Source organism: Natator depressus, chromosome 9 (genome assembly GCF_965152275.1).
Source record: "Natator depressus isolate rNatDep1 chromosome 9, rNatDep2.hap1, whole genome shotgun sequence".
NCBI lineage: Eukaryota > Metazoa > Chordata > Testudines > Cheloniidae > Natator > Natator depressus.
This window is the reverse complement of record NC_134242.1, coordinates 54,703,816-54,716,684: the sequence shown is the minus strand read 5'-3', so window position 1 is coordinate 54,716,684 and position 12,869 is coordinate 54,703,816. Positions and strand designations below refer to the sequence as shown.

The following is a 12,869-nucleotide window of genomic DNA, read 5'->3' as shown; positions in this document are numbered from 1 at the left end:
GAGGTGGGGAAGATAACACAGGAAGCTCTCATACCAGGTCTGCCACCATCTTCTGCATGTACTTTGTGCATTTTTCCACCTCATTCTTGGGTCCTCTAAGTTGGACAATGTCGCTCTTGTGTGCTGGGTCTGGGAAGTTGATGATAACCTGCAAGAAATGGTCACTTAATGGCAGAATCACATAACATGCAAAGGTGTGATTGGCAGGATAGAAGATCCATAGCACAGCACAGTTCCTCTGTCCCAAGAATCAGTAACCCTTCAGTAGAAAGGGTCTTTGTGTTAAAGAACATTCTTGCTAAGGGTCCCCTCTAATGGTTGGTACACAGGAGTAGTAGGCTCTTATCCACTACCAGCTAACAGAGTTGTGCCTTTAGGTCAAGTGGTAGAGGCCTGTGCTTTTGGTGCCAAAGGTCCCAGGTTCTAACCCCATGATGACCCACAGGCCGGTGGGGGACCACCACAATTTATTCATTCAGCCAGATACAAAGATTTTAGTCAGCACCCCAATATAAGAGCACCTCAAAAAGGAGGGACATTCACACACAGATTGCAAACTGCAGCTTGCTAGGAGAAGCCTTACCTCTGGGAATTTATCTCGGATTTCCCGGATCCGCTCGCCCTTCTGCCCAATGATGGTTCGATGGAATCTCTGCTCAATAATTAGGTCCTTGGTGCGTTCGTTTTCCTGACAACATATAGATGACAATTATGTTTTCATCAGGATGAGTTCCATGCCCTTTATTTACTCCATTTTGCTACATGGCAATTGATCAGGCAGTCACGTCTTTCAGAACTCATCTTCTATGCCAGACCAGAGTTACCTTTCCCTAAAGCTGAAAAGTGGACTCAAACACCCATAGACAGACATTAAATTTACTCCGCTTCCAGCAAGAGTACAGTATGGTACACAAGTGCTGGTTGTGGGGAAAGGTCACCTTTGCTCTAATTCCAGAAGTAGACATAAAAAAATGGTACAGACACATTGCCAATGGGGGTCTCTGTTAGTCAAAGTCAGTTGTGTAGTGCTTCATTGCTCACCATACGTGAAGCGAGTTCCAGCAGCTCTTTCTTGGCCTGGTGGACACCTTGAGGGTCTCCTTCAATTCTGATCAAGTTGCTCTTCTCATTATCCGGAGGGATACGCACAGACACCTTGTACTGGTCCTTGATCCTGTTAACTGCAAGAAAAGGATTTTACTGAAACAAACACTTGTCCATTCTGTCACACCTACCAGTGCAGGACTGAAAGCTAGGTGGTATCATTACAGCAGCTCTCTTATACAGGGATTACCTGAACCCTAGGCCAGCCTCTCCAAAGAGGCTTCAGCCACTTGAAAAGGAGTTAGTCAAGTACAGGGGGTGGAAGTAGAAGATGGGGATTTTTAAAAAGAGGTGGTGAGGTAAAGCTTTTCCACCTGTGAGCTCAGCAAAAGCAGGATTGTCTATTGCACAATAGAAAACATCCAGCAAGAACCTACAAGGACAGAAAGCACAGTGCCCACAGATATAAGGAATGCAGTATCTGCCACTTTTATTCCTGGAACAACAACTTAAATCAGATGTTCCTTCTGCAGGCACAAATGGGCATGAACTCAGTCTACCCTCCAGGACCATCTTCCCAGCTCATTAATATAGTGTTTTTTCTATGAGTTAACTCAAGAGGAAAGGTTTAACTCTCCACCCTGATCTGGAGGGAAGCTCCTCATCTTGGATGAAGGTTTCACACCCATCTAATCCTCCAGGACAACTTCAAAAAGAGTTAAAATAAGCCTTACAGCTTGCTCCTCATCTAATGTTCCTTGAGCGAATAGCCCTTTTGAGAAGCTGCTGATCAGCGTAAAGACACCAAGTGATATTAACACGGCCCGTGGAATTTCAGCCATTGTCTAATGAAGATTAAGGAGATGGATAAAATACAGCTGTAAGAGCATATTAAATTGCCCATAAAAAGGCATCTCACTCACTATTGGCTCCATTCTTTCCAATGAGGTGTCGGTGGAACTTGTGGTCAACACTGATCTCCACATAATCCATCCGGTTGATCTGCAGAAGAGCAGTGCAGCGTTAGGCAGACTGCAGAGCACAAGTTCTTGCATCTGTTGTCCATAATAATTGAATATCAATGCTAGGCCTTTGACAACTAACCACAAAGACGCTCCTACTGCTGCTGAGTTGAACAGTGCCATTAAGTTACTCTGGTCTGTACTAGTAGCGCCCAGTGTGTGAAACACTAAGCCCCCATGCAGTCTCACCAATCCTAAAGTGAAAACCTTCTCTTGTGCAGCTATCACCACCCGGAAGACTCTTCTGGTATTGATCAACACCACTCCATCTCTTAGCAAGTCTTAAGGCAAATTACTGAGGGGCAGAGAGAGAGAGAGAGGACGCTTCATGATGAATGCTTTAATTTCAACTCACTGCACAAAGTCTCTAGACTGCTTGCTTTTTGTCACATCCCTGTCCCCCCTCGGGGGGGGGGGGGTGTATTTAAAAAAAAAAAAAAAAAAAAAAAAAAAAAGAGAGGCTATGCAAGCTAGCTCTTGTTTCTTGTTACTGCCACCTCCGCATTCTTCTTACTTTTACCACAGCTCGGAGTCTTACCCAACTGAAGCTACAACAAGCCAACTCACCAGATCCTTGACCATGACCTCAATCTGTTCCTGAGCCACATTCACGTCCTCTGTGGGTCCCTCAAGGGTGATTTTATCCTCCCCTTCAGTGAACTCGATGTGAACCTTTAAACAAAACAAGGAATACCGTAAGAGCTTCAAAGACACGCAACCCAGATCAATGCTGCTGGCCATGACAAAGCCATCCATCTTTGCTGCTGAAGGCTGGTTCGTTTCCCTCCCACTTCGGGAGTACACAAGTTGCAGGTTATCCTTTGCTTATTTTTATGAAGGGACAGCCACCTATATCAAAGGCCACATGGTTGAGTGTCTAGAGCAGGTGCCCCGAGTTCTACTCCTGACTCCCACAGTGACTTTGGGCATTCACTCCACCTATGATCTCCATTTTACAGAGGGACAAAAATCAGCTTACTCACCCTTTGAAGCCCTTGGATGACAGCACCATATAGTGATGCAATTACTACATCTTGTGGTTGTTTAATAAGAATCGTACAAACTTCCATATGAAGGGTTCAACCTGTCCTACTGGTTATTTGAACCTATATAAAAAGGAGATATTCTGAAGGGAAAAGTGGTATTACTGATCCCAACTGCAAGAGCATCTTGTAAAGAAGTATGCTCTCTTCTCCATTCTCATCCATTTGTAGCGACATTTGTCTAGTATTTACCAGAAATCTAGACCCTTTTAGAGAGGTTTGGAGAGAAAGGACAGAGACCATCTCTTGTTAAGGGAAGGCAGAGGAGTCGAGTGGAGTGGGTGAGGCTGCCATGAACTGTCTATACCTTTGGCATCTGTTGAGTAATTTTGGCCAGATTTTGTCCCTTCTTTCCAATGATGAAACGGTGAAGCCAAGAGGGGGCAGAGACTGAGGAGACGGTGAAGCTGTTAGCCTATGGAAGAGGAAAGACTATGAACACAAAGTGACTATGAAGGCACATCACAACATACCCACCATACAAGGGCTATTGCAGCTTGCATCTCAGCACCAGCCTTGTTAGTACAGAGTTCTCAAGTTAGTTATCCATATACAAGAGCATAATGGAGATGCTCATGGCCTCCAAATGCTCTGGGATCCATTCAAATCTATGCTTTTTAAGCCAGAGCAGTGCAGAAAGTTGCTTATGGGCCCCCCCCCCCCCCCCAAATCTAAAAGTCATGGCTTGGCAACTTAAGCTGACATGTTATTTATGCATTACCTTGGCATAGACTTCAGTCAATGCCTGCCCAAGTTTTTCAGGCTCGCCACGCAGTATCACCGTCTCAGAGCTGCTGTCAGTGGGTGGGATCTCAACTGAGACTCCAGTTTTCTCCAGGATCTCCTGTAGGGAATTCCCCTTGGGGCCGATGACGTATTTGTGCTGGGACTTTTTCACCTCCACTGCGATGGTCGTAGTCTTTTTTTTCTGTGTGGGGAAGAGGCGTGAGGGCAATCACAAGTGGCAGGGAAAGAAAAGGGGGGACGCCACCAGATACAGTAAAACTCTTCCTTACCCTTCCTTTCTGGGCAAAGAATTAATGAACCAGTTGTAGGATAATCCAGGACAATTTAAAAAAAAAAAATTAAAAAAATGTTAGGCTCTTGCCAGGATCTATGATCAAATCTGGTGCGTATAAGGATTTTGAAGTAAAGCATGCCATCTGCTATTAGACTGTAAACTCCCTGAGGCAAGGACAACCATACTTGCATGCACACATGTATATCATACCTACCCTGATTCCCAATTGTGTCTTCAAGGTGATACCCAAACTGCAATAAGTACATGAGTTATACGCTAGGGATTTCAGCAAAGGTACAGTATTCAGAATCTGCCATGGGGGAGCAGTCCTGCAATTCATAGCTGGAATGTCAATAGCAGCTAATGGAAAGTTAACAGGAAAGACATGTACTCTGCAGCTATCGTAACAAGCCAGCTAGTCTCCAAGCCCCATTTGTCCTAAAATTCCTCCTTCCCTCAGTTTTGGGTTTTGTTTTTTTAAAATTTAAATCAGATGCAACTCCTAAAACTTCTGTGGTCAGCCTGCCACAAGAAGCTGAACATTCAATACCTCACCACCACAAGACCCACTTTTCTCTAACAGCAGATGGGCAACACTGCTAACCAGATCCAACAAATGTAACTTTTACTGGGAAGGATAACAGGCCAACATGAGGAGTATATGGTAACATACATAGGGAGGAAGAGGCAGTTATGAATGCGAGAGATTCTCTCTAGAGCACCCATACCTTCTCCTCGTAGATCTTCTTAATACGTGCTACAGCTTGGGCCAGCTGCTCCTTTTCACCTGTGAAGACTATCTCCGTCTTGTTGATGCTGGGTGGTGGAATGTTGATGCGTGTCCCTGTCTCCTGCATGATCTCGCTCACTAGCTTGTTAAAAGGGCCAGCAATGAAGGGGTGGTACACTTTATCCACATCCAGTCTCTCCACTGCACGCTTATCCTTTACAAAGGCAAAGCCAGACAGATTAATCACAGAGCTCCATGGCTATGTTCGAGGTAAAGTGTGCTGGAAAGTTCCCACTCTGGAGAACAGAATTCTCAAATATGACTTCTTACTGCTCTACAAGAGTGCCCTATACCCCTGGATACAAGTATCCCTTGTGATCATATTCCTTTTAAAATCTACCCCTTAAATCTTCAGCTCCTGTAATTGGCACAAATATGGGCAGTAAGAGCCTTAATACCCATATCATGACCCCATTCCCATTCATGAAACCCCTCCTCCTTTCACCTGGCACCTATAGCCTTTTTCACCCAAGGATATCATAGCATTTTAAAATGGTAATACTCCCTATCCATCTTTATAGAAACAGAAAGGTGGAGGAACAAAGCCAGTGGCACTCAGGGCTTGACGCCAGGGCTCCTAACTCCTAGAGCTGCACTTTGACCACTGAACACAATGTTGTCTTTCCACTGAACTATGGTCCTTTTGTACAATGAGGCTGCACCATCTTGTGTGACAGCATGCATCTACCTGTTCCCAGGAGGCAGGGAAAATGAAGGTGCCACTCAGATACCTGCTCGGCAGAGATCAGCAGGATCTCGTGTCGAGCCTTCTCTATTCCTTCCTTGGTGCCGGTGATCTTGATCTGGTTGCTGGGGTCATCCGGGCGGGGGATCTGGATTTTGGTTGCAGTTTTGAGCTCCAGGTCCTGCAGCTTCTCTCCATTCTTGCCAATGACAAAGCGATGATGCTCCTTGGGAATAGCAACTGTCGCTGAAGCCTGCAACAAAGGAACCAAACACTAGAATGAGTACGCTCATCTGTCATGGTCAGAAATAGATGACCCAAGTTAGTTCCTCTCAGGATGGTGATACAGAACAAGACAAGTCCCCTTAGCCAGTGGCTATATTCTGTCTCAGAAATAAGATACTGATGATTTCCCTCTGTGGAGCCTGTATTACTAACAAAAATGAAAGATTAATTGCTTTCCTCACCCAAATAGCAGTATTTTGAGTTAATTTAGATTTTGTAAGAAATACAAAAAGGAAGCTCTGGAGACCGAAGTCCCCTAGTTGCTGATGGCAAAGTCCCCAAGATACACCATGGGCAGTAGCAGAGCAAGCAACTTTGTACTGCAGCTACAGTTTAAAGAGAATGCCTTGAGGGTGAGTGTTGATTCAGACTTTTGGCCTCTGCTGCTAAGGTTGTCAAGACCTTAGCATGTGGGCACTTGTCACTAGGGACTCGATCAAGACGATACTTATTTCACAGAGAGCAGACAGCTATTAGATGGTAATCTTTGCTCACTACTCAAGTGATATGTTTGAACATGTGCTCTGCTAGTGAAAGGCCCTGTTCCTGGAGTCATCCCAGGACTGTAGAGGCTACTTTTTCAGAACCTATTCTCTGAATCTGCCATTAAGGGTTACAGAGTAACAGCCGTGTTAGTCTGTATTCGCAAAAAGAAAAGGAGGACTTGTGGCACCTTAGAGACTAACCAATTTATTTGAGCATGAGCTTTCGTGAGCTACAGCTCACTTCATCGGATGCACACTGTGGAAATTGCAGAAGACATTATATACACAGACACCATGAAACAATACCTCCTCCCACCCCACTCTCCTGCTGGTAATAGCTTATCTAAAGTGATCATCAAGTTGGGCCATTTCCAGCACAAATCCAGGTTCTCTCACCCTCCGCCCCCCCACAGACAAACTCACTCTCTTGCTGGTAATAGCCCATCAAAGGTGACCACTATCTTCACAATGTGTATGATAATCAAGGTGGGCCATTTCCTGCAGAAATCCAGGTTCTCTCACCCCCCTCCAAAAACCACACACAAACAAACTCACTCTCCTGCTGGTAATAGCCTATCCAAAGTGACCACTCTCCTTACAACCTGCATGAAAATCATTAAGGGTTAGGTATGTGCTTGGAAATATTTCCTTTTCTTGTATATCCCATCACTTCAGTGTTTACCCTTTTTGCTATCTTGGTGGCTTATGACCCTATGTGATCTCTTGATGCCAGTTCATGTATATTAAGACTTTAGAAGTTACACACACCCCCACACACCCTTGAAAGTCAAGGAAAACACAAAAATCCTTAGTGGGATAGCCCAGACACAACTTGGGCTTCAACTCTACTGCCTGCTACTTTTTTTTTTTTGGAAACCAGGGATGAGGAAGGGGTGGACAAAGACTCTGGGCAAGTGCGATAGGAAACCTTAACCCAATGTCCCCAAATGTGCTATAGTCAAGCAAAAAGTGCTCTTCTACAGCACTCCCAGATGCACCCTATTCTAGAGCTTGTATCATTGTTTGCCATCTGGTTGGGTGCGATGTGTGGGTGGAAAGGTAATGTTGTGGTGTGTATGTTAGTGTTATCACTGGCAACTGCCTCAACTGGAAATTCATTTGAGAAACCTTAATGGCAAGTCAAAAGTGAGCTGAGACATGTTAAAAAATAGAAAGAAAGCCTTGATAATACTCTTGTCCTCAGACAGATTATAAAAATATGCAGAAGTGAGAGGAGGAAACAATTGCATCTATGGGGTTCTGGTAACTCAAGCCCCACTTGTAAGCTGTGTCATCAGAAACCCCTGATTCTATTACTTTCTGTAACTCACTGCAGCCTATCTAGTAATGCCTCTCCTTCACCTCCCTGATTTATCTGTATGTATATACTATGCTAACAGTTAACTGTCTCCCAGACAATACCAGCTTCTTGTGAGGGGTCTGCATTCTCTCCAGGTGCAGTGTCTTGTTTGTACAGCAGATGTTGCAGGGATCTAGCTGGGGAGGAGTTTACACCATGGCCTGTAATTAGCTTTGAACCCTATTTCAAGCCTGGTCTCCATCGCAATTCATCATTTGTGCATTTTGAAAGAGGCAAGGCAAAACTAGATTAGTCATCTAATTACAGCCCTTCAGTTTATGAGCACCCACGCCCAAAGGCCTCCAAGCAGCAGGGCATCTTGGGAGAGGAGCAAAGACAAGTAGAGAACAGTTAGATACACTCACCTGTGTCTGAAGCCGAGCGACAATCTCCTTCCGAGCTTTCATGACTGCTTCCAGCTTGCCAGAGACCATGATCGAAAGGCCCTGGTCCTTTGCGAGAGAGAGCTCCAGGTGAGCTCCAGTCTTCTGCATGATGTCCAGGCAGATCTTGGCCTGCTCTCCTTCTCCGAACTGGTTCATGTCCTTGTATTTCCTTTCCTCCAGCGGTACATGAAACACCTGCTCAATCCATACAACAGGTGAGGAGAGAGCAGATTATTCAGCGTGACAGGCTCTTGAGTTATATGGGCAAGCCCTACCACTTAGACTACAAGTTGGGTTACTACACTAGATCTTCACCCTTCACAATAGTTAATATACTCATGCAGTAGGCTGAGCCATCAATTCTGGGCAATTTTAATAAGATGCTTTATTTATGTCACAGGAATCCTCTGCATGCCAGACAATAGTAACTGCCCTACTGAATCAGAGTTGAGGTCCCCCTCTTGCACGTTCCTCTGAAAGCATGTAATGCTGGACAAGAACCCCACAGCAGGCAGATGTGAGATAGTCTGTTCCCGGAAAGGTCTCATTCTAGCTCCCTGACTCCAGTTAGAGATGAGCTTAAACCCTGAAGCATAAGCTTTTATATCCTTTCAAAATTTTAGTATTAGCTATTAGATCTCAGGATATTCTTGTCCATTCTCAGGATTACCAATACTATTTATCAAATGAGGATGTATGGACAAGAATAAGACTCTTTTAGATAACTCCTTTCCCACTGAACTCTCTATCAGCAATGCTGGGCATACTCCTCTCTGCAAGCAGCGCCCTTTGGTTTAACCCTCTTGGCATATCACTTTCACTTGCAGTACTTCCTCTCCCTGTACCCTGGGTCACTGGAGACGAGGAAGCCACTCTCCACCCTCCCTCAGCATACTACCTAATGAGTTCTTAAGGGATGCTCATCTGTATTATTTTTAGAATAGGGAGGAGACACACTGTTGTGGCAGGAGAGAAGAGATGAGAAGTTTGGCTTCCACCAACCTGAGTGATGACAGAAGCCTTGATCGGTCGAATTTTGCTCCAGGCACCAGCTGGTTCCTGGGCGGTTTCCAAACATGCTGCTTTCTCAGGGAGTGGAGGAAAGGCATCCTTGTAAGTTGGAGGGTCATTTTCCTCTTCAGAGTTTAAAGCTGCAACTGCAGTGAGGCAAACAATACAAAGTTTTAATTGCCAGCAATTCTCCCATTCATGCCCATTGCAGAGATCTATTTAAGTAGGGTTGAAAGAAGCAGGTTGTGCACTATTGGGAATCATCATTAATAATTGGGTTTATTATGGCAGTGTCCAAGGACCAACCCAGAACAGGGCTCCATTGTGGTAGGTACTGTACAGAGACGTAAACAAGTCCCTGCCCCAAAGAGATTTCAATCTAAATAGACATGACAGACACAGGGTGGGGAAAAAGAGCAACACACACCAGCAGAGTGAACAAAGTGATAGCAGCAAACTGCACATTAGTGCCACAATATGCATTTATTTAGGGTGGGTTTAGTTAAGAGGGGGATCAGCTATATGCAAAGAAAAGTAAAGAGGATGAGGCAGACAGGGCAAGGTAGGAGGGACAGGTGTGGAGTCAAGCTGAGGTGAAGAGGCTGATGGAGATGGAGGGTTGGAGCAAACACAGAGCAGAGAAAGTCCAGCAAAATCCTGGATATTGGGCAAGGTGGTGGTTGGGGGGGGGGGGGGGGCGGGAGAGAAGAGCTCAGGTATGATCCATTAGGGAACTAGGAGGAGCTCTAGGTATACTGGACCAAGTTAAGACCTGTTGTGAAGTAGGTGCAACTCTTCTGAAGTTAGAGTTGGCCCACTGTGTTGGAAGGATGGAAGACAGAGTCCATCAGTAGCTTCTCCCGCATAGCTGCGGCCAGGACAATCTGCATGAGCGTGGTAGGAAACCACCCACTGTGCTTGACCCTGCTACTAAAAGAGCAAGTGCTCTCACATCACTGTGTGTTGCTCTCCCAGATACACGCTGTAGAACAGGGTGTACCACTGTCACAATCTGCTTAAAAGGAGGATTCCTTCTAGAGGCTGAGGGCCCGATTCTCTCAGGTCATTTACACCTGGGCAAAACAGATATGAAATACTACCATTCTACTCTGGATGGGTAACCATGATCTGATGGACCAACCACACTATGAATAAGGAGACCTCTTCTTTTGCTGTCCACAAGTAGCCTAGCACTTCTGAAGCACTTGTAGGCAGTAGGAGGGACCCCATCTGTGCAGCAGATATTAAGTGGGATTTCATAGGAGCTTTGTGACTATCTTACCTTTCACCTGCTGCTGAGCCAGGCCGCTGCGGTGTTCAGCGAAGCTCTCCTGGGTCAAAACTGCCACAGAGCTCATTGTCAATTTCCCACCTACACACAATCCGGGTATGCCACTGGGAGAGAGAAGGGTGCACTGCTTATCACTAGCATCACCATAACCAAAACCAGGGAGAGGTGGACTTCCCCCATGGGCAGAATTTAAGAGACTAATTAAGAACTTCATTTGGAGTGAAGGGGCCACTGTGTTTACCTGAGAGCTTCCATAAAAAAGTGAAAACCTCCCCCATACCATGCCCAGGAAGGAAGCAGGGAGTTTAAGAGATGCTTGTCAGTATCAAGGGAAAACCATTTCTCCTTTGTACATATGTCATCTAGGGACAAATTGATAAGTGTCATATCATACATACACAAGAGTTCATTAGTAGAGCCCCGCATGGATACAAAATTTGTATCTGCATCCAATCTGCAAACATGGTCCGCAGATATAAAGTGAATATCGGCAGATTTGCAGGGCTCTATTCATTAGAAACCACACTTCTGCACGACAAGGAAATGAAAAATCCACTTCTAAGAATTTTTTTCCTATTTATCAATGGATTTGATTCTGCAGTGATCAAAGGACAGTACAGATACTGAGGAAGCTCCTGCCTCTAGTTTCTACTATGTAGAATCTTGTCCTCTCCCCACTGCTTTCTATGCTTGGAATACTATCACAGAACAAACATTAGCAACAAATCTAGATTTTAAGCATTTAGCAAGCTTCTCTCTCAGATTCATCCTTGGCACACCTCACCCCCTTTCATGGTCAACTACAGCTTCACCTCACCTCTAGCTTGGCAAGCCAGAATCACTACGACCAACACCCTCACAAGCTGTGCGAAAGTCGCTTCATGAGTGAGATTGGAGTTAAGTCCCTCTCCTGACAAAGAGCCCTGAAAAACAGTTGCTTTAAAGGAGCAAAGCGGCCTATGGCAGCTCCCAGTCTCAAGCTTTTCATTCAATCCAGTAACAGAACTTCTTGACCTTAACACAGCCCAACATTCCACACTCTGAACTCAGTGCTCAGAGTTCAGAGGGTGGGATGTCCACAGCCTATGCATACAGAAGAGGGGAACACAAGTAGACTAGCACCCTCTAATCATCCTATCAACATTTATCGTTAAGGTGGGGGTTTTTTGTTGTTTTTAAATTCAATGACCATACATTGACTCTGGATGGAATAAAGCTACAGAAAGATGCTCTCTAAAGTACAGGTCCATCATGCAAGCATTTACAGGCTTAATGAGAAAAGACAGCTGTGGGCAGATGGTCACTGCAGAACACCAGTAATTTCTCTTTGCTGAGCAAGTGGCCCAGGAACAGGAAAGTCTGATATATACAATCAGTAACTTACCAGCTAAATGGTCAGTAGCCAGAAAGTCCGTCCTGTAAGCTGCCTGTCAGCCTGCCAGCTTTTGCTTTATAGAAAGAAAAAAGTAGTTATGAACTCTGCTCCAGGACAAAAGAAAATATGACACACACCCCACTCCTCCAATCCTGTAGGATTTCAAAAGTGTTGCCTTTACTGTATTTTTTGTTTCAAACTAAGTAAGGCTCTGTGCCATCTCAAACTTGCCCATCATCAAGGAAGCTCCAACACTGACTCACACATTGCTGCATTACTTCCATATTGTTTAACCACAACCATAGGGAATCACCAGGACAAAGCTAAATCCCACAGGAAATTTTGTTTGGTTACCCTGCCTACAAAAGCCTATATAGTGTAAGGCTGGAATACAGCAGATTAGTAACAGATGTAGGTTATGAATTGGAAGTTTCAGGGCTGAAAACCATAGCATCAACAGCAATCCATCTAGTTGGAGGAAACAACCTGAAAAACTGCCAATAAAATTGACAGTAGTCAGAAGTTAGGAATGTAGCTTAGTGAAGCCCGGGTGAATCAATGCACAGACTCTTCCTCAGAACGAGACACACACACACACACACCCCGCTGCATGCAGACAGGTGCTGGCTAGAACACACCAGACACTAAACTTGAGTCTTTAAACATATTCTAAATGCCCCTGCCAGGTATACCCACCTTGTCGAGAGAGCCTCCCCTAGAACTAAAGAGATTTTGAAGTTAGCATACAGGCAACCCCAAAAGCGAACATCTAATCATCAGTTGGAGGCACAATGCCACTTTTTAATCCAAGTACCGCAGTTTTGCTTTGAAGACGCTTTCACTAAGTGATCCACAAATGACGCTCATCTCCTAAATCCTTTCCCTACCTTCTCAATAACCCAGTACATCTATCATTTCTTTGACTGCCTCAAAGCATGCTAGAAGTCTTACAAAAGTCAAGACTCAGTCTTTGCTGCTAAGAGGTCACAATCTAAATGAGATATGACACAATAAGTGATGGTGATTGACTGGGGGGGGGAGAAGGGGAGGAGGAAAGGACAAGAGTAGCAA

General features: G+C 44.9%; 1 protein-coding gene across 3 annotated transcripts in view; it reads right to left on the bottom strand.

The window, feature by feature from the left end:
• The window catches only part of HDLBP (high density lipoprotein binding protein), an 86,920-nt gene that overhangs the window by 29,831 nt on the left and 44,220 nt on the right, over positions 1-12,869 (bottom strand). For all 3 annotated transcript variants that reach the window (XM_074964210.1, XM_074964214.1, XM_074964211.1), the window contains exons 2-14: positions 11,808-11,871; positions 10,415-10,527; positions 9,124-9,278; positions 8,101-8,316; positions 5,652-5,858; positions 4,859-5,074; positions 3,831-4,037; positions 3,417-3,524; positions 2,634-2,738; positions 1,968-2,046; positions 1,042-1,181; positions 584-688; positions 35-148 (exon numbers count right to left, since the gene is read on the bottom strand). In XM_074964210.1, coding sequence (XP_074820311.1) covers positions 35-148; positions 584-688; positions 1,042-1,181; positions 1,968-2,046; positions 2,634-2,738; positions 3,417-3,524; positions 3,831-4,037; positions 4,859-5,074; positions 5,652-5,858; positions 8,101-8,316; positions 9,124-9,278; positions 10,415-10,490 — 1,728 coding nt within the window. In that variant the 5' untranslated portion in view covers positions 10,491-10,527; positions 11,808-11,871. The remainder of the gene's footprint in view (positions 1-34; positions 149-583; positions 689-1,041; positions 1,182-1,967; positions 2,047-2,633; positions 2,739-3,416; positions 3,525-3,830; positions 4,038-4,858; positions 5,075-5,651; positions 5,859-8,100; positions 8,317-9,123; positions 9,279-10,414; positions 10,528-11,807; positions 11,872-12,869) is intronic.